Source organism: Haliotis rufescens, unplaced genomic scaffold, assembly GCF_023055435.1.
Source record: "Haliotis rufescens isolate VD_foot unplaced genomic scaffold, xgHalRufe1.0.p SCAF_24, whole genome shotgun sequence".
NCBI classification, from domain to species: domain Eukaryota; kingdom Metazoa; phylum Mollusca; class Gastropoda; order Lepetellida; family Haliotidae; genus Haliotis; species Haliotis rufescens.
In genome coordinates, this window is record NW_025963935.1 from 10130440 (window position 1) to 10152721 (window position 22282).

The 22282-nt window shown below is 39.3% G+C and overlaps 1 protein-coding gene across 1 annotated transcript; it reads left to right on the forward strand.

Annotated features, from left to right (window-relative positions):
• The first annotated feature begins 1556 nt into the window (after positions 1-1556).
• LOC124120451 lies at positions 1557-20488 on the forward strand. The gene is made up of 3 exons (XM_046483273.2): positions 1557-3034; positions 15228-15425; positions 18008-20488. The coding sequence occupies exons 1-3, from the start codon at positions 2746-2748 to the stop codon at positions 18190-18192; spliced, it is 672 nt and encodes a 223-aa protein (XP_046339229.1). The 5' UTR covers positions 1557-2745; the 3' UTR covers positions 18193-20488.
• Positions 20489-22282: the final 1794 nt, after the last annotated feature.

Sequence of the window (22282 nt, forward strand, 5' to 3'; positions counted from 1 at the left end):
GTTTTTCGATTCATACCTCAATGAAGTCAAAAAATACACAGTCAATCCATAAATGAATCCTTGTAACATTTCTAACCACTTCCACATTGTCATGTATTCTGTACTATGGGCCTGTTGCCTTACAGTTATATATGAATAAACTGATTGATTGATACTCATTACGTCACCGATATGGAAGCAGTACATTAACGAATCAATGGTGGTAATATAACGCATTTATATTATCGAACCATTGAAATAATAACTATGTTTTGCCACTATGGTAATCAATTTACCTCCGACCGAACATTAAAGAGCGTATGAACCCTGGGATAAATCTGAACCTTGTCATACACGATGTCAAGGCGAATGGAATCTGTAACATCTTTCACGAATATTTCACACAAAAACGATGACCATAATCACGCACCTGTCATAAATGTTCATAGTTCTTTTATTTCATGATCTGCGTAGCAAATGTAAATCTGGCAGCAAAATGATACATACATTTCAAACGTTGGTCAAATTGGCCTCGCATCTCTTGTATGACTTGTTGTACATGATTTGGGTTGGTTGGTTGGTTTAGTTGTTTAACGCCGCACTCAGCAATATTCCAGCTATGTGACGGCGGTCTGTAAATAATCGAGTCTGGACCGGACAATCCAGTGATTGACTTCATGAGCATCGATCCACGCAATTGGGATCGATGACATGTATCAACCAAGTCAGTGAGCCTAACCACCCGATCCCGTTAGTCGCCTAGTCGCCTTTTACGGCAAGCATGGGTTGCGGAAGACCTATTCTACCCCGGAATCTTCACGGGTCACATGATTTGGGAACATTATCGAATCGACATACTACTAAAACAATTTTCGCATAGTTTCCTTTCCCTTCGTCAACGTAGTAAGAGTATCGATTTCAAACGGGATATCACGTACCAGTGGGACAGGATACGTTCATGTTTCGCGAACACCTGATATTCAAACTAAAAGAGAGGGTTTTATAAATACATGCTTGTGATAAAATGGGAATTGTACAATATTATTACTAAGGAACTAGGTTTTTTTACGTTTAACGCTGATTTCCTTTTTCTATTCACTCAGTGCTATAACTGACAATCTGAAAATTTAACAAACACACACTGGGTTAATAATCTCATCTGGGTTATTGATTCCTTACAGGAATGTTTGTTCTTGCCGTGATTTTTACGGCGTATCCCACGGTTGGGTAGAAATGAGCTTAAAGACGATCAAAAGGATCACAGCTCGATAACGATCCGCCGTCAGACTGTCACAACACCCATGGGGACATTACACCGACCTGAAAAAAAAAATTGGATATTGTTTTTACTTTTAGTTGTGTCGCGTCAAAAGACAGTGCTGCTAGTGTCTAATTTTCACATTCACTAGTTCTCCACTTAATAATCAATAGGGCTCTGGAACCTGAAACCTGTTATTCCACTTTAAGATTTGTGATCCTGTTCGATCAGTTGAACCAATCAGTGTGGCTCATCTCGGGGACTTTACGAGTCTGCACTATGTGCCACGTTTCATTAAAGATTTAAAGAGCATCGTCTTCCCGGCAATGTCTATTATAGTTGTCAACAGGGACTATTCCAATTGGTAAATGAAAACAACAGAAACTACAGTAAGAATTGTGGGTATGAATCTGTAGTACCAGCCATGTGAATCTAGACAGAAGAATGAAGGAGTTATTACTTGTCTCTATCTAGACAGAAGAATGAAGGTGTTATTACTTGTCTCCATCTAGACAGAAGAATGAAGGTGTTATTACTTGTCTCCATCTAGACAGAAGAATGAAGGTGTTATTACTTGTCTCTTTCTAGACAGAAGAATGAAGGTGTTATTACTATTCTCTATCTAGACAGAAGAATGAAGGTGTTATTACTTGTCTCTGTCTAGATAGAAGAATGAAGGTGTTATTACTTGTCTCTATCTAGACAGAAGAATGAAGGTGTTATTACTTGTCTCCATCTAGACAGAAGAATGAAGGTGTTATTACTTGTCTCCATCTAGACAGAAGAATGAAGGTGTTATTACTTGTCTCTTTCTAGACAGAAGAATGAAGGTGTTATTACTATTCTCTATCTAGACAGAAGAATGAAGGTGTTATTACTTGTCTCTGTCTAGATAGAAGAATGAAGGTGTTATTACTTGTCTCTATCTAGACAGAAGAATGAAGGTGTTATTACTTGTCTCCATCTAGACAGAAGAATGAAGGTGTTATTACTTGTCTCCATCTAGACAGAAGAATGAAGGTGTTATTACTTGTCTCTTTCTAGACAGAAGAATGAAGGTGTTATTACTATTCTCTATCTAGACAGAAGAATGAAGGTGTTATTACTTGTCTCTGTCTAGATAGAAGAATGAAGGTGTTATTACTTGTCTCTATCTAGACAGAAGAATGAAGGTGTTATTACTTGTCTCAATCTAGACAGAAGAATGAAGGTGTTATTACTTGTCTCTATCTAGACAGAAGAATGAAGGTGTTATTACTTGTCTCTATCTAGACAGAAGAATGAAGGTGTTATTACTTGTCTCTATCTAGACAGAAGAATGAAGGTGTTATTACTTGTCTCTAGCTAGACAGAAGAATGAAGGTGTTATTACTTGTCTCAATCTAGACAGAAGAATTAAGGTGTTATTACTTGTCTCTATCTAGACAGAAGAATGAAGGTGTTATTACTTGTCTCTATCTAGACAGAAGAATGAAGGTGTTATTACTTGTCTCTATCTAGACAGAAGAATGAAGGTGTTATTACTTGTCTCTGTCTTCATTTCAAGCGTGTTGGCAGGAAACTCTTACACCCAACATGACTTTGAAAGAGAGGCTACACTGGACGGTTTCCAGACAATAGAACCTCCATCAGACGTCAGACCAATTCAGTCTAGGTTGAAATGTTGTGTGCTTTGCTCACAGGACGAGCTGTGTTCTGCTGTGACTTTTCATGATGGCCAGTGCTTCAAGTACAGCTCCTTCGTATCAACACCTGGTTCCTTTCTCCCCGGAGCAACAACATTCCACAAGCAAGCAGGTCAGATGTTATATGCATTAGCTTTTCAACATACGATCCTATTCCTTGTATTTCTTTTCTTTCTTTCATATACATTTATATACCGCAGGTATCCCGGTACTATTATCTGCTCAGATGCGGTTTATAACTGTTCCCCGACCAGTGGACCCGTTTGCATTCCAGCTATCATTCTCAACTCCCTGGGGAGTATACAACCCAAGCTGCTCAGAGGGTACCCATTCCCTGCTGGGTGAACAGAGGCACATTTGAACTAAGTCACTTGCCCAGGGTGACACCACACGTGTTTCGGGTGTATGTACGTATTCGTGTTTCCACCATCTAGTCATCTACCATCGGAGGAGTTGGTTCTTTTGAGTGCACAGGGTGAATGTACTGTACACTAGGGGTAGTGACAACACTGTAGAGACCTGTAAACATTGTTGGTCTGTTTAACAACCCGGTCACTAGCGGGATATGATTTCAGCACCTGGCGCTTGCTAGCCTGGCGCTTTTGACCGCTTGCCCACTCCGTATTTGTGGTACGGCCGGGTAGTGTAGTTGTTTAAGAGTTCGCTCATTATGTACGAAACCCCCAAAGTGGACAATGTTCGAAGCGTGTTCTGGTGTTATGACACTATTTTGCAATACTGTCTTGTATTTTTACTACAGTCAGCAGTAGCTGAAGTGATGTCATGAATCAAAGGTGCTTGTGCAGGAAGTTCAGGTACTTTATGTCTTCAAAGAGGTGGCCTTGCTTTGGATGCTGTTATTTATATACTCCAATGGAAAGCAGTTTATCACAAATAACAAAGAGAATTGGTCAAAAACATTTACTGCCGTGGATTGAATTATATCACATCAAAAGAACAATTTGTGAAAGTATAGGTGGGAGGACACTACAGGGATTGCCTCTGACATGGCGGTCCTGTTGATTACATCGCCATAAGTGTCACATTTGGTGGTCCTGTGGACATTTAATTGGCAAGCGACTTCTGTCGTGAGAGGTTGTTTGTTTGGTTGTTTTGTTGTTTAATAACGCACTCAGCAATATTCCGGCTATATCACGGGCGGTCTGTAAAAAAATCGAGTCTAGACCAGACAATTCAGTGATTCATATCATGAGCATCGATCCACACAATTAGGATATGATCACATGCATCAACAAAGTCAGCGAGCCTGACCACCCGATCTCCTTAGTCGCCTTTTACGACAAGCTTTTACGACAAGCTTTTACGACAAGCTTAGTCACCTTTGACAGCAAGCCTTGGTTTATTTCCAACCAACCATCCTCTGAATGGGGGCGGTCGGGTAGCCTAGTGGTTAAAGCGTTCGCTCATCACGACGAATACCCGGGTTCGATTCCCGACATGGGTACAATGTGTGAAGCCCATTTCTGGTGTCCCCCGCCGTGATATTGCTGCAATATTGCTAAAAGCGGCGTAAAACCATACTCATTCACTCACTCACTCCTCTGAATGTGATCTTCTCACATTTTGAAAAGGCGACTAAGTTTGAAATGGCCTCAAATCAGGGGACAATGTTATTGCAAAGTGTGTTATGGAAAAGGTGAGAAAGGATTTTCTGCCTTACTTATTGATATGAGTTCTTATTATCAGCCTGTTCACAGGGATATAAATCAGGAAAGGATAGTTCATAACCCTCCTAGATCTAGTTCTAACGAATCTGGTTCTGAGTACGTTGACAGAAAGTCAAGGAAGTCAAGGTTGTCAAGGTTGTCAAGGTTCTACTCCATTTGCTTCTAAAATTTCCGTCCGAGCCAACTTGTAGATAATGCAGCAAGCCAGGGCATATCATGTCTGAGTGTAGAAAGCTCACTTTCAAGAACAGTCATTCCTCCCGAATACTTTTGTGATTGTCGGGTGACAGCCTTTTAGTGGTTCTGCTAATGGGGGAAGTAAGCTGTTGTAGAACAGTCATCAAAGTCCGTTGTTGTGAGATAGGAGTACTTAGCTTTTGTTAGTAAAGCTAAAAACAAAGCTAAAGGGGAGAAAGCTGTTGTAGTACAGTCATCAAAGTATGTTGTGGTGAGATTGGAGTACTTACCTTTTGTTAGTAAAGCTAAAAACAAAGCTAAAGGGGAGAGTTCCATCCTTAGGCCCATTACCGTTTTGAGGGATGCTGGTACTCTTCTAACTCTGACTGTGGATGGTATTTTGCCCCCTTCTGAGGAGTCATCGGCGAACTCTGGGGTTTTGTTGGAGGGATTGTGTGGTTTTACCAGTGCGCCTCTCCAATTTCTGAATTTGAAGACAGAATTTGTGTCAGGGTTGGTCAAGGTAGGGGTTGTAGACTTGTTCAAAGGGTACGATTTAGAAGGGGAAGATATTTGGCTGATCCTGTAGTTTGTCTTGAGCCTAGCACTTTGGAAAGTACTGAAAATCTTTAAAAGAAATTCGAGATATTTTTCCTTCTTGTGTTGTTACTCATGCTATGGCTAAGCAAAGTTGATCTGAGAATGATTCCAGTTATGATTTGGCTGGAACGTTTATGGATCATTCTCTTGATCTGTCTTAATTTTCGAGTCAGAGTACTCATCATTCTGACAGTTTAGCTGTTTAGGAGCAGATAACGAGTGGAAGGTTTTACGTCTAATTTTTATTCCAAATTTATATTGAAAGCATGTTTTGGGTTTGACACATGAATCTTCTTTGGCAGGTCATTTTGGTGTAAACAAATCGTATGGCACAATTCTGCCCCTTTGGGCCTAACTTGTGGCATGATGTGGCTGAATATTGCAAAAGAAATGTGATGTGTGTCAAATGGTTGGCAAACTAAATCAATAAATCCAAGCCGCACCTTTGAAACCCATTCCAGCTTTTGAAGAGAAGAACCTTTCAGCCGGGTCATCATTGATTGTGTTGGTCCTTTTCCTGAAACTAAGCCAAGAACTCAGTACATAGTAACTATCAAGTGTGCTTCTGTAAGGTTTCTAGAATTTTTCCTTTACGGAAATACCCGTGGAGATCCGGTTAGAATAGGTCTTCAGCAACCCATGCTTGCCCTAAAAGGCGACTATGCTTGTCGTAAAAGGCGACTAACGGGATCGGGGTGGTCAGGCTCGCTGACTTAGTTGATGCATGTCATGGATCCCAATTGCGTTGATCGATACTCATGATATTAATCACTGGATTGTCTGGTCGAGACTCTATTATTTACAGACCGCCGTCATATAGCTGGAATATTGCTGAGTACGGCGTTAAACAACAAACTAACCAACCAAACCTTTACGGAAAATTATAGCTCAGGTTAATATCAAGACTTTGGTAAAGTTCTTCACCATGGTTGATTTGCCTACGACTGTTCCGTCCGATCGGGGCTCTAATTGTATATCCGGTGTTTTCCAACAGGCTATGCAGAAGTTAGGCATAACTCTAGTCTAGTTGAGTGCATATCTTACTGAATGTCAAGAAGCTTTAGAGAGATTTCATAAGACTCTTAAGAATATGGTTAGGGCTTACTGTTTTGAGACTGAGAAGGATTGGGATGAAGGCATTAATTTGGTGTTGTATGCGGTGAGGGAATCTCTAGGTCTCAGTCCTTTTGACCTTGCCTTTGGCCGTACATTTCATACACATTAGAGCACTTGAAGGAGCATTGGCTTTGTGATAGGCCTGAATGGGGTTTGTTGGAGTTTGTCTCATAATTTCAGCCGAGGCTTTCGTTTGTGAAGTTTGAAAGTAACTTAGGACAAAAAGTTTCAAAAGAGAGAAATTTCAATTCTGGCTATAAAATTTTAGTGTTTTTGCCAATCCCTAGTCGACCATGACTTGTTAGTACCAGGGTCCGTATGTTATTGACAGACAGTGATATTGACTATGTTGTACGTACAATAGACCGTCGTAAAGAGACACAGCTTTGTCGTCTCAATATGATTAGAAAGTATCATGAAAGAGTGCGTGAGTTATATCAGGAAAGAAATTACAATGTACCTACTCAGTGTGTTGCCACTGTTTCTCTAATGGTTATCAGATTATGATACTGATAGGAATTATTGCATTGTTGATTATGCTAGCCCTAAGCAAAACCATTCTGAAGTTTTAGCTAACTTGGAAGCTCATGCCATAGGCCAAGATCAGATACAGCCCATACAAGCAATAGTGGAAGGTACTTCAAATTCCACAAAACAAAAAGGAACTTATGAGGTTTCTGGGTATGGCTGGTCACTACCGTACATTTTGTAAAACGTTCTCAAATGTGGTGGTAGCCCATCTCACTATTTTGCTGGTCAAAAGGTGAAATTTGTTTGGGACAGTAATTGTCAGGCTGCTCTAAAGAACATTAAAGTCATTCTTATGAATTCTACAGTTCTCCAAGTACAAAAACCTTGGAAAAAAGATTCATTGGTGCAGGAGCGGTCCTGTTGCAGGAAGATGCATCAGGTTTTGATCATCCTGTTTGACATTATTTACAAAAAGTTGACATTATTCCATCTTTATTTGAAAAAAAAAAGAAAAGTTCTTACTCTATTGTTAGCTTTGTGACAACCCAATGTACACTGATCACAATCCACTGACGTTTCTTCATTTCAAGAACAAAAACCAACGCCTAATGCGCTGGGGCCTGTCTTTGCAAAAGTTTGATTTAGACATCAAGCATGTCTGTGATTGAGTTTGGTCTTATGCCTCTTTTAGCAATATTATGCTGAGGACACCAGAAAAAAGCTTCACACATTGTACCCATGTTGCGAATCGACCTGGTCTTCAGCCTGATGAGAGAACGCTTTAACCACTAGGCTCGACAGCCCGTCAAGCATATCAAAGGAATAGACAACATTACTGCTGATGCATTGTCTCGAGTTGGTTGAATATGATTTGCATTTTTGTAAACATTTCTCATAATTATCGTTCACAATATTCACTCTTATTGACTGTTCTTAGTACTTTTTAATGTGTTCAAACATTCTTTCTCCGAAGGGGGAAGAGTGTTATATGGCAGTGTCATTTGCCGTTGAACAATTATTGTAACTGTATGACATTGTACTAGTTCGGAATAATGGATCTTGAATTACACTGAATAACGACTGGGCGCGAAAGCTTCCGACTCCTGAACTGAAACGCTTCAGGGTCGTTATTATCTCTTGTGAGGATGTACACTACTGCCTAGAAGTTCATTCCCCTTACACGCATGGGCAACGCGTTACGCAACCAGTGTGCATCGGGTTGGTCACGCGTGTGAGACCCGTGTGCAACGCGTTGCACACGGGTGTGCACCCCGTCCGCCACTCGTGTGCAACGCGTGACACACTCATTAGAGGGGGAACAAACTTTTGACCAAAGGAGGACCCGTGTTAAGCTGAACCTGGAGGTGGTAACAAGGAGAGAAAATTTTGTTATCCTGATTAAAAATGATAATACACATGTATTTCCTAATGTCTCCTTTCTTTATGTGATTTTGTGGGAATAACATGAATACTGTTGCGATTAAATAGATCTGTTTTGTTTTATACGACCATTGCTTCTAAATCCGATGGTGTTAAGAGAATACATGGTCCTGGAACATGTTATTGCAATTGAAATGCTTTTATTGTGATTTGACATTAACCGTCTGTAGTACGACTTTCAGTGATAATATGTATGAGGTTTGGCGGCGCATTGTTTTTATTGGACCCTAATTACTTTATGATGACTTGGACTCTTTATCACAGCTCCATAGCCGTGAGGCTGGAAAAGAGCAGCATGTAATTAATGAGGGTGGGTTGTATCATTGAGGATACACTTGAGGGAGAGAATACTAATTACCGTACTACAGGAAGAGACCTGTAGACGTAAGCGCGGGGTTTTAGCTGGCCGTTTGATAATGGCCGCCAGGAGAAGTGAGCTTTGCCTGCGTCATCTAAAATAAATAATAAGATATAGCAGTGTTATTTTCACGGTCTGTTGAATAAACTCCCAGCGCAACGGTCAATGTATCTTCTACTTGATCCTTGATACATCATTTTGGCATTCACAATATATAGTATTTCAACGTACAAAGGAGCACTGATCTAAAGCAATTCCGCGGGAGTAGTTGTTACCTGTGCATTACTGTATTTTCCCAGTGAGTACCCGGATGATATAGCAGAAATCTAGACTTGTTCGCGACCTGTGCTCGCCATTCGTAAGCGCATTTTAATTGAAAGTAGAAGGACGTATAACTGATCAACAAAAATGAAATACAGTTTTTGAAATGTAGGTATATTTGTGGGGAGCATCGGTAATGGTGATGCAGTTTTGATAAGTCACTTGCTTGGTAATTGTGCGATCTTCGTGTACACTATTTTGACTTGCAACACAGAGTAAATATTTCACTGAACATTGCTTATTTTACCGTGTGTATATGTTTACATTCAAAATGTAAACAGATTTCACTAAGGAAATGTATTAAACGCCTAAATATTCAGTTTATTTTACAAATTAACTGAAAAATATGTCCATCTTTATTAATATGATAACGAATTCCAAATATTTGTTTATGTTTAATATCATCACCAAGTACAGTTCTGTATTGTTTGGCTTCTTTTCTTAGCATAATTAATATATTGTGATGTGTTTAAGCTCTCTTGGTCGTCTTTATCATTTTTAGTCAGTCGGTTAAATAAATGAATGGATTATTCAGTCAATTTGTAAAATGACTGAAATATTTAGATATTTAATAAATTGCCTGAGTGAATCATATTTTACACATTGACTGTAACATATACACGCTTACAAAAGAAAATACTTGTGAAAACACCGTCTATCGCGCATCGAAAAACTTCCCAACCAAACGGAAAGGAACAAGAATGATTCTGTTCAAAGCTGCAGCGAATGAATGAAAACAAAATGCAAATATCATTATAACAACCTACCAAAGTTATAATGTATCCGGGAATATCAACATACAGGAACAATATCCATTGCGTCTGCAGCTGTACAAAAATACTTATTCGATGTAAAATGTCTATGTGAGAATCAAATACTTTAATAATAATTATTTGGAAACAATATTTGGAATATATATGAAATATATTAAAATATTTAAATATATCGTATTAAACGTTATATAAATGTATTGAATAGTATAACCCGTGTTTGTTTCTTAACTGATCACTTATTTTGTTTCAATTGTTTCACATAGGTGCCAAGTTAGCTGAGAAAGCCCACGTGACAACTGTTTTTATAATGTCCACGGTTCTTAAAAACATACATTGAGTTAGATAACAATGAACAACCAGTCAGTGTATTATCGGTTACCCTTTGAACAAAGTATGTTGTTTTTACATATGTACTTCACACCATGATATGAGTATTCCCTAGGTTTAGTAACCCTACCTTCACATGTAAACACTTACTTTTGACATATCCACTGTGCAAGATAACAGTAATTAATCAATCAACGTATTTCCTGTTGATCCTTTGATGTCTGGGAATGATCAGTTGATTTACAAAAAAAGTAAAGCAACTGATCATACATCACTTGCTGGGCTGCGACGTGCATAACTCACATTCCACCTCACTTCAAACCTGGATTTAGATTAAATAATTACCCCAGGTACAAGAAAGACCAAATTTGAACCTTTATCGGGTAACCTGAGTGGTGCTACAACTAAGTATACATGTTATAAATTCATTAACTGAGCAGCAAGTGAATTACGACAAATACACAAGTGTAGGGTTATACCAGAAAATGTGGATGACAACAAGGGAGTAGTAATTGTATCATCCACGCAATCCGAAATCCGCAAATGCTTTCACTCAGGGATACTTTTTTATTATCAAACTGTAACAATCAGGGGTATTTCCAAATGACGACATCCGATGAGCTTTCGCCGTTATTTGTCTGTTTGTTTAGGCTGAAGAAATTAATTACTATGCGCCCTTTGTTGAAATCTTCATAGATCACGGGTAACCAATCAGTTTTCAAAAATGCGTAAGTTTATTTAGCTGTCCTTGCAGACTGGTAGCCCAGTCTCTTGTCACGCTCGGTTGCGTTAACGAGCAAATTGACTCACGGCAGCTAGTAAGCCCAAGCGGAAATCCAAAGGTCGTGTTACCTGAAGAATCAACCTTCATTTGCGAAACATCTACTGTTCTCAAAATCAATATTTCTCCCAATACTAAAAGTCAGAACTTTCTAACCAAGGAGTACCAGTTGAAACTGGTCGATGGCTGAACATTCCCAGGGAAGACAACCAGTGTCCACTCTGTGATTCTATCGCTGTGGGAGATGAATTGCATTATATATTCCGATGTGAAGCTTTTCACCAACGGCGATATGAACTCTTAAATAAGCAATATCTTAAGTTTCCAAACATTTAAGAAAATTATGACTACTAACAGTGTAAGAAATCTAAAAGGCCTATCTAAATTCCTTAACAATGTGTACAATACAATTGGTAAATTGTATTAGTATCCACGTATCCTATTTTTATTAAATTGTACATAATAAAAATTGTAGATAATTGTATGACTTGTTATTCTAAGAATAAATGAGTTTGAGTCCGACACCCGAGAAGAAGCCAGAGATTAGTGCCCCTTTTTGAATAGTTTACAATCATGTGTTTTACGGTTAGCTGTGTTGGCTTAAACGTATTTTTATTTCAAAAGAAATCTGGATCGGTAAACAAGCAAAACTTGCTTATGTAATACCTCTCCAGGTAACAACTTAACAACAGCTGGATATATATAAGAGAGTGATGAACATAAACATACAAAATGCACAAATGAAATACACGAAGCCAATACACTGAAGCAAGTGGTGTCTGTAAAATAAGGTAATGCAGTTTTCCTTTACTACATGCATAAAATTAAGCTACTCAAACCTTTTGCTTTTGACAATGATGTCATGAACTGATTTAAGAAGAGTCATGTTTGTAGAACGGCTTAACTACTGCCATATAATATCATTTTTAGACCATACCCATGTGTGTAGAAATACACAGTGTTTCTGATATTATCGTATTTTTTAACAGTTATAGAAAAAGCGAATTGCATCTTCAAGGTGATATCCACAAGTGCAGTCTGGTATGTCTGATACATGTCGTCTAAACTTATCAGCGTTTAAGTCACTGCAGCCGAGCCTAAGGCGACAGTGGACAATTTGGCATGATCTATGAAAATATTTGAAGTCAAAATTATTAATAATTGCATCAGAACGATTAATTAAGGATTTGATTTCTTTTAATGAGCGAGCATTAGTTACTTCATCGGATAGAGGGTTCCGCAGGTTGATCATATCCAGAAGAAATGATAATAAGCATAGGACTGTGTTCTACATTTGATTGTTTGTATGTTGAATCTTTTTCTAAGGTTATATTTGCTGTTATCAGAGAATTGAATATACACTTTTCAAATATTTTGGCTAAGCAACTTGTGAGTGCTACAAGTCTATAATTTGAGCATTCATGTTCATCGCTGACACTGACACCGCATCAGCCCGGCAGTGGACTTGACACAATTATTTGCGCACCGATTATATAACTCCTACAGACAGGTGGGGTGGTTGTTCAAAGCGAAACGGACGACCCCATATCTAATAAATGCTGTGCGGCGCCTTTGATCTTGGAGGGTTGCACTTCTTTATTTAATCATTACGCTTTTTTACCCTAATAGTACAAGTGCTTCCCCGTGTGCGAGGTAGGCTTAAGTCGGAAAGCGCACGTTAAATCTCCGAGGTACCTATCTACCAGAACTCTATTTGCTGTTCTGGCCATACATAAATATATGTAAGTTACGTACATGGGGAGGCTAGATTATTTACAGCTTACAGCAATATAGTGCAAATATTATGTTCAAAAAAAGAAAACGTTGATAGATCTATAACACACTTTTTGTACTATTAAACCAACTGTGGACTTTTAAGACATTTTCGCTTATTGTAATAACATCTAGCTAACCAATCATGTCTATCTCTGAAATCCACAAGCATAGTTGCTGTCAAACCTAAAAAACATATTCAGGGAGATCAGTTTTGACTTGCCAAGCACCTTAAGGTGAGTTTATTTTTAAACTGTCAAAAGCGATTGTCCCTTCAATACTTGTATATGTCTGGAAGCTGTCTCTCGGACTGTTATGAGTTATGATGTATTTTATGATATAACTGGGGAATGTTCAAATTAGTTACTGTCATTTAATCCAACGTTCTAACTGTCAACTGTCTCAACAGGATCATAGGTTTGGTTATATATCTCCTCCCTGTCCTTATGTCTTAAGTTGTTAATCGGTAACTGCGGTCTAAATGTATCAACTTATTCATCTATTGTTGCAAACTTGACTGATTTAAACATATCTTATTGATCATGAACTACTCAGTCAGTCAAGCACCTGTATCAGAAATGTAAAACCAGCCATGTTTCATGTAGTCCCAATATCACTGAAAAATGCCGATGTAACGTGACAAATAAATTTACTCACAGACAATATATTTTTCGTGAGAGTGAAGCACAATTTTATTAAAGTTTTATTAACAATTTCATAAACTATAATAATATTAATATTAAAATTCATCATCACTTGCCAAGTTTATGAAAATGTCAAAGAAGGATTAAAATCCTAAAGATATCCTATCTACGTGGTGTAGGTACTCACAACCTCTAATAATAAACTGTTACGTTTGGTATCCCCAGCAATACTCACTATGGTCATTGGGCAAATGTAAAAATCACAAACCCTAACGAGATTCTGTCTACATGGTCACACCCGGTGATTGTGAAGATCTCAAATTTTATCAACTGTCAGACAGCATGGCTGTTCATATTCATTTACAACATCCTCTTATAATAAGTATAAAAGTGTCTCACTCAAAACCTTCTTTATTTATTTTTCAAAATACAACACAGAAAGTGGGGTGTGGGGAAATGGGACATATTCCTACGTGAAATAATGAGACATTAGTAGTGGTGACAGCTATGTCATAATTGAACTGTCTAAAGCATAAATTTGGCGAACGAAAAACGTTATATTTGCAATCAAATGGAATGACTCGTGTGGGCAAATGAATATGTTCGCAATCCACAAACAATTATTTTATTAATGGCGAACATTTACCAACCCGCGACAATCGTGTCAACACGGGGGTTCCCTTAGCAATAAACTCGCATCTAAATTCACTACTGTTCTACTGTCGGCTAGCCACAATGGCTAGACTGGACCCTAGTGGAATGGTTCATGCCATAAAAGTCTAGCAACCGATCACTAATTAAGATGGGCCGACCTTGTATTTACGGTCTGGTGAACACAGCTCAATGGCCGCTCATTAACTCAAATTTCACATCTCACTGTTTTGTTTTATCTCACTATTCATTTGATAAATTTGTCAACTTCAACTGGAACCCGGTCCCGTGTTACACGCGTGGCACACGCGAGTGCAACGGGTTGCACACGCGATTCACACCCGTTGCACACCCGTGTCCAACGGGTGCTCACCCCGTGTGCAACCCGTTGAGCACCCGTGGCACATGCGTGTTACACGCGTTCTCAACGCGTGTTGGGGGAATGAACTTTTAGGCAGTAGTGTATGTTGTTTTGAATCGGATCCATTTAATTTTGTCAGCCAGAGAATATCCAACAGATAAAGCAGTGGAAACATTTGACCTCTCCGAAGAATATAACAAAGGAATCCTACTGGTGAATTCCCACGGAAGTCAGGCCATTAACGGTCAATATTGTGGTATTCTGCAGTTAAAGACGTGAAAATATCATACACGTCGTGGAAAACTCAGGGTGTGTTGTTCCCCGAAGACAATGCAGAACGTCTGTCATTGGTATGGCTGTGGCTTTGAACTTATTGAACGTCCCCCCGAGGCATCGTCAGATTTCCTGTCTTTCCCAACTTTGAAAAAATAACTGTCTGGCAAGCATTATGCAAATAACGATGACGTCAGTTCTGCCTTTGAGGATGTTTTATACCACCAGAAGGAAGCCTTCGTCACCAGTGGGATCCATGCACTAAAGCATCAATGGCAAAAATCCGTGGACCTCGGAGCTGATTATGTTGAAACAAATTAGAAACCAACTTTATCAACAGTCCATCCTAAACAGATTCAGAATTTTCCATTTATTTCTGATATAAAAAACCTATTGTTGTATTGCATATATAATTTTCTAGCCAGAAAGAAAATACTCCAACCATGACGTACTACAGTCATGGTGTATTCTGTTTCAAGTCAAACGTTTGCGGACTGCGGTATGATTTGTCATGGATGATAACTAATACTGATGGCTCTTTCTGTCTTCAGATTCATGTCCTGTGTCTCAAGGCTACACGCTAGTCCTGTCGCCACGCCTGTGTTACAAGCTCTACACCAGTCCCTGGATAAACTGGGCAGATAGCCAGTCCCGTTGTGAGAGTGATGGCGGACGTCTAATGATACTTAATACCTTACAAAAGCACGACTACATTGGAGATTTCATGACGAGAACGTCTTCTATATATGGTACGTAACAGAAACTATGTAAATGCACTGGGCAATATTCCAGCCACAAGCAAAGCAAAATATGTAAAGGGCTCGCTGATACCAATGACCTCGAAACCAACATCAGTTGAAGAACAATTATGATATTGGAGATATATTGATGCCTTAACATTTGAGCCTGTTTCGCTTAAAAAACACAATGATATAACAGTAATGACATGAATCAAAGAAGCACTGCTGCTTCATCAGCAAGTTTTAGGGGATAGGGTATGCTTGACTTTACTTTGATGAATATTTTTACCCGATAACAATTGTCAATTTGAGTGAGTTTGTTCAAATGTTCCTTTTCTATATGGATGTCTACCACGTGGTATTACCACGACGTCAGCAACAACACTGACATTAATTACTAGGCTTTGCATCTTCTAAATATCACGTTTTTCTCACCCTATGACTTTATTTCTCTTTGTGATAACCTAGTTATCACACCTGACCTGCTTCTTACCTAGTGTCAAGGGTCACTGATAAGGGGTTCTCACACTAGGTAATTATAAGCAGGTTACTGTTCAACTCTCACAAAATGATAAGAAGGTTGTCATTGATAAGGGTTTTTCCCACCAGGTAATTATAAGCAGGTTACTGTTTAACTCTCACAAAATAATAAGAAGGCTGTCACTGATAAGTGTTTCTCACACCAGGTAATAATCAGCAGGTTACTGTTTAACTCTTACAAAATGATAAGAAGGCTGTCACTGATAAGGGTGTTTCACACCAGGTGAGGTAAGGTGAAATGGGGTTTAACGTCGCGTCCAAGATTATTGCACTTATAGCGACGTGCATGTACGTGTGTGTGTTTGTGTGGCTGCTTGTACTAGTCCAGAATGATGCCGATTTATAGTGCTAGCTCACTGAGATACCATGCCGCAGTTTAACATGAATACCCCACTCAGACACAGTATGCTGACTCCGAGCCGACCAGTCCTTGTTTTAGCCCCTTAATGCCGAGCGCCAGACAGGGTAACAACAAGTACCATCTTTTAACGTCTTTTGGTATGACGCGGCCGGGGATCGAACCCCGCACCTTCCGCTCCCCGGGCAGACGCTCTACCACTAGACCACGGAGTCCGACTCTCACACCAGGTAATAATCAGCAGGTTACTGTTAAACTCTCACAAAATGATAAGAAGGCTGTCACTGATATGGGTTTCTGACACCAGGTAGTCATAAGCAGGTTACTGTTTAACTCTCACAAAATGATAAGAAGTCTGTCAATGATAAGGGTTTTTCACACCAGGTAATTATCAGCAGGTTACTGTTTAAGTCATACCTTGGCACCTCTCAATAACATAGAATGTTTTCCTAAAATATTCCATGGTGCAGTTTTCAACTGAAGCTTGCAAAATTTCTTTGGCGGTAGGGTCGTCGAACGCAACTGCTTGGAAGAACTAAATACCAATGCCGTTTTCGGTCGTGGGTATAAACATATTTCTAAGATCAAAACATGAAAAAAGCAATATTCTCACAGAAAAAGCCACAACTTTGCACTGTACCTCTCCTAGAAACTATCACATTTGGAAAGGAATCCATCAAGTAGTTTTAAAGTTATAGGTTGCACAAATGTTTAGGTAACACAAAATTTCAGCAAAAAATCCGAAAAATTCAGAAAGTCAAAATATTGAATTTGAAATCAACCTTCGCACTTCAGATCTGCTACTTGGATAGATAGTGTAAACAAGATTTGAGAAGAATCGATTCAGTTGTTTTCAAGTTATCGGTCGAACAAGAAACATTCTCGGAAGGACGAACGGAAGTTCTTGGTGTAACTATATGCTCCCGCCCTTTTAGGTCAAGTCAACGAAAAGAAGTGTTTGATTTTGTGTGCAGTGATCCATGTTGACAGGCTGACAAAGTCACGGAGCGCGAACACCAACAAAACATGTTTTACCCTTGGTTAGATGATAGTGACAGTGATATGATGAGTAACTCCTATTATATCTAGGTACATTTCTGCAAGCATAATATTGTCGTCTTTGATATTGAAATTTATAGGCTGGTATTGCCAAACACCCACCAGGTAGGATACAACGTGACGGTACGTCCTCCAGCAGGTAGCAGAGGAATCTTCCCCAGTAAAGAGACCTGGTTTCTGGTGTCTAATAGCCTGTATTAAGTACACTGATACGTACAGACGTGTGGTACATGATTTTTGAATTGAATTTGTTAGTTTATAGTCTTCGATCTGTGATACATATTTACTGTCCGTTAACAGGTTTTTATGGCTGAAAATGTTGATTTACTATTACTTGGGGAAGATCAGTCCCAGTCCCTTAGCTCTGATTTATAGCAAGCAGCCAGAAAGTAAACAATCTGCAAAAGAATCAATGAGAACAGTAGCTACACTAGCAGCTAATCTATCACATGAGAAAATGTTAGAGTAATTATTACAACTCTTCATCTAGCAATAGCTGGGTTTAATCACAGCTGCCTTTGAGTATCTCGTCGTCCATATATAATTAGTAATAAACGTCTTAACGAACATACATGGTGTAACCACCTTGTTTAACTAATGTAACATTCTAGACGGCGTCTCACGTTCCTTACAGGAGCACTGATTGGTCTGCAAGTGTACAGTGAGACATCCTATGCCTGGACGGACGGTTCAACCTTCATCCGGTCAGGGGCAAAGAGCAGTCCATTCAACGCAGGATGTGCATACCTGCATCAAGCGACAATAAAGACCACGACCTACACAAACAAAGGCTGGTCCTTGTGTGAAGTTATAGTGTGAGGCGTGATCCAGATATGGTCTGGAAGCCATGTTTCCTGACATCCACTTGCCTTTACTTGATGGACTGAGTGGTTCTTCAACGCCAGGCAAACAATGAGATGTACGAGATGTTACTTTTGATTTCCAAACTGAAACGCGAAGGCCAACACAGAACGTACAGTGCAAAATTGTGGAATCAGTAAATAACCACACGTCAGTGAATAATTAACAAATTATATTGAAACACAAAGGAGGAGGTTTACAAAACATTAAAGGCAGTAGAATTGGTCAATAAATAATAGGCCCTATAACATCAATCAGAGGATGCACGAAAGTTCAGAGACCCGTGTAGATCCAGGGTAGAATAGGTCTTCAGCAACCACTGCTTGCTGTAAAAGGCGATTATGCTTATCATGAGATCGGGATCGGGTGGTCTTGGTTGATGCATGTCATCGTATCCTAATTGCGTAGTTTGTCTGGACCAGACATTATTATTAACAGACTGCCGTCATATAGCTGGAATATTGTGGCGTTAAACAACAAACAGACAGTGAAGCTTGCTGTACCGAGAAGGTACAGAAGATAGCAAGCGTTGGGGCAAGGATGTGCTATAAAGACTAAGGAGGCCACACTACCTTATTGCTGTCAAGATCACTAAACTGAAAAACTGTTGCCTCCTTGACAACCTTAACCGTCCAAAACTAATTCAAAACTAATTCGGGGTCTCTATGATGTTTGTATTTTCCACAAAATTGAAGACAATTTGTTTTAGATTTTGACAATTTAAAACCGTTTTCTAAAGACCATTTATGTATTTTATTTAGACACAATTGTAATTGTCTTTCAAATGTATGCATATTTTTGCCACAAGATACCTAAAAATCATCCACAAACAACGATCCGTCAATTGAATCATTTGAAAATTTAGAGAGGCTATTTATGTTGATTCTAAACAATGTGACAGACAAGACACTACATTGTGGGACACCCTGACCCTGATTATAATAATCAGACAGGGAAGAACCCACGCGGACTTGAAATTGCCTGTCAGTTAAAAACACGGATATAAATTGAGGCAAACAGCCTCTTAATCCCAAGTCATGTAAATATTCTAAAATACCGTGTTTCCATGTAGTGTCATATGCTTTCCTACATCGAAAAAGATAGACACTGCATGTTCCTTGTTTATTATTGCAATGGTCAATGGTACTGAGACTTTTACAAAAACAACACTGAATATTTGTTATTAAATTATTAGTTTCGAAATACCATGTCAATCTATTATTTACCATGCGTTCAATGGTTTTGCAAACGCAGCTAGTCAATGAAATGGGTCTTTAATTTCAGGGATCGGTATGATCCCGTCCAGGTTTTGGTAATAATGAAGGAATTATACCAGACATCCAAATTTCATAAAAAAATAGCAGAAGAGTTTCTAACAAAGGTTCCTGTAAATGTTTCAGGAGTTGATGCGTATGTTATCTGCTCCTGAAGCAGTATCATGAGCTTGCCCTAGGGCAGTGTGGAGCTCAGGAATGGAGAAGATTTCATTGTAGTTTTCCCCATTATCTAATTGAAATTTTTCTTTTCTTGCTGCTTTTGGTATTTTTGAAATTTAGGTACATAGTTATTCGCCAAAGTTTCCCCCAGTTTATTTGCAATATCTGAGCTATCAGTTTGTAATTCATCCCCATTTTTAAGATGGTGGATGCTGGATTTTGAACCCTTACCTTTGATCTTTTGGATCATCAGAGTTCGGGAATACATTTTTGAAACCTAGTTCTGCCATGATTGGCGTTTATTTGGTTTGAAAGTGCGCTGTGCTTTTAGCATTTTAAACTCTAAATTTGTTCAAATTATGTGCCATAGGATGGCGATGAAAATAATCCTCTGGCTTTTTCCTTGCTTCCAGCTAGTTTGCAGTCATTATTAAACTATGGTTTTCGTATGTGAGGATTCGCCGAGTACTTCGGAATGCATTCATCGGCTATTTTGATAAGTTCATCAGAGAATAATTGAACAGGGTCAGGAACATCGAGAAATAGATGAGGTTTTAATTTGTTTGAAGACATTTTTTCAAACAAGGGCCAGTTAGCTTTACTAAAGATCTTGATGCAGGAGGTACATCAGAAGGAGTAATAGGTTTTAATATAGTTGGAAAATGGTCACTTCCACAGAGGTCACCGTGGACCGACCATTCGAACTCATCAGTAAAGCTTAGTCTGAAATCCATTAATCTATAGAAGAGTAAGTACCTGCACCTGGATGTAAATATGTGTTCGAACCATCATTATATATGCATAAATCGTTATTAGAAATAAAATCTTCTAGGATCTTTCCTTTGTTGTTTGTATGTGTACTGCCCCAAATAGGATTGTGCTCATTTAAATCGCCCATAATGATACAGGGCTTGGGGAGTTGGTCATACAAATACTGAAGGTCAGCCTGTCTAAGAGAAGATGATGGAGGAATGTAAACAGAGCACAAAGGGAGAACAACGTGCATTGTAACTCGGACAGCAACAGCTTCATGTGGGCTATTAAGAATATCCCGCCTCACCAAGACAGAGGAGCCTCCAGTTGCTTTTGCACCGGGAGGAGAAAAGAAATGATAGGAATCATGTTGTCTGATGTCAATATGATCGGTATTTTTTAAGTAAGTTTCTTGTATGGATAAAGCCGATCGTTTATAATCCTGAAGTATTAATTGTAAATCATTGAAATTAGTCCGTAGCCCTCTGCAAATCCATTGGATAATACAAGTAGAAGAGCTCACGGTGGCTCAACTGGTGATCTGGAACGGGAAGGGAGTCTACTCCCATGGACTGGCACAGTGGGAGTGACTTCCATCTCTAGAGGTTCGAATGGATTGTGAACCTCCACAGGGTTGGATAGAGAAGGCACCTCCAAGTGTTGGAGGGCCTTTGGCCTTATCAGTTTCTTTTTTTCTTATTTAGTAAGATGGGCATCGCCCTGAAGAAGACTTTGATTCTGAGGTATTGTCAGAAGTTTGGAGATGATGGTATTGCATCTGTTTGTGAAGCTGAACTTGAAAGCGTAGAAACCTTTTTGGAAACCGTAGTGGTGTCCTCAATAATGATCTGACCATCCGTCACCCAGGAGATTGATGTCTGGCACGCTGTGGAAACGGTAGCAGCTTTGTTAACAACAGGCAGAGAAGACACTGCAGCTGAATATGATTTGGCAGATGGAGTTTGAGTTTGAACTAGTTTCTTCGCATCAAGATAGGAGATATTATTGGTGCATTTCATTTTTAGAATTTTAGTCTCAAACTGAAATAGAGGGCAAGATTTGGAAGAGGCCATGTGATCTCCATGACAGTTGAAACACATCTGAGATTCAGACGAGCACTGAGAACTCTCATGATTTCCGCTGCAGCGGCAACACACCACCGGTGTGCTATGGCAGGATTTGGCCCCATGATGAAACTTTTGACATTTATAACAACGAAGTGGGTTTGGTACGTATACCTCCACTCCGATATTGAAGTAGCCAGCTTTAATTGACTTTGGGCTTGTAGGTGTTGAAAATGTAAAAAGATAGGTATGAGTGTTGGTGTCAGTTCCATCATCTCTTTTCTTGGTGAAACGCTTTACACCAGTGACACATTGTTGCTGTAGTTCAAACACTATCTCATCTTCAGTCATATCAGAGAGACAGCGAGCACGATCTCTGACAATACCTCGACTTGAATTGAGTGACCTGTGCGCAGAAACAACAACCTCAACATTGACAAACTGCTGTCGATCCAGCAGGTTGAGTGATTGCTGCTTCCGTGCACATTCTATAAGTAGTGATCAGTTACGAAGACGCGTAACATTTTTCGCTTCTCCACAAACGCTTTTGATGCCAATGGAGATAGCGAAAGGATTCAGTTTCAATGGATTTCCATCATCTGACGAAATTACAATAAATCTCGGACAAGAAACTTCAGGAGCTGTATCTTTTTGAGAAGGTTCTTCATCCGATGAAGCACAATCTACATGTCTACGTTTATTGGCTTTACTGGAACCAGGAGGGTTAGTGTGAGACATGGTGTATATAGGATAAATTCATCATCCCTGGTCCCCACCCGCCATCGAGTGTCAACA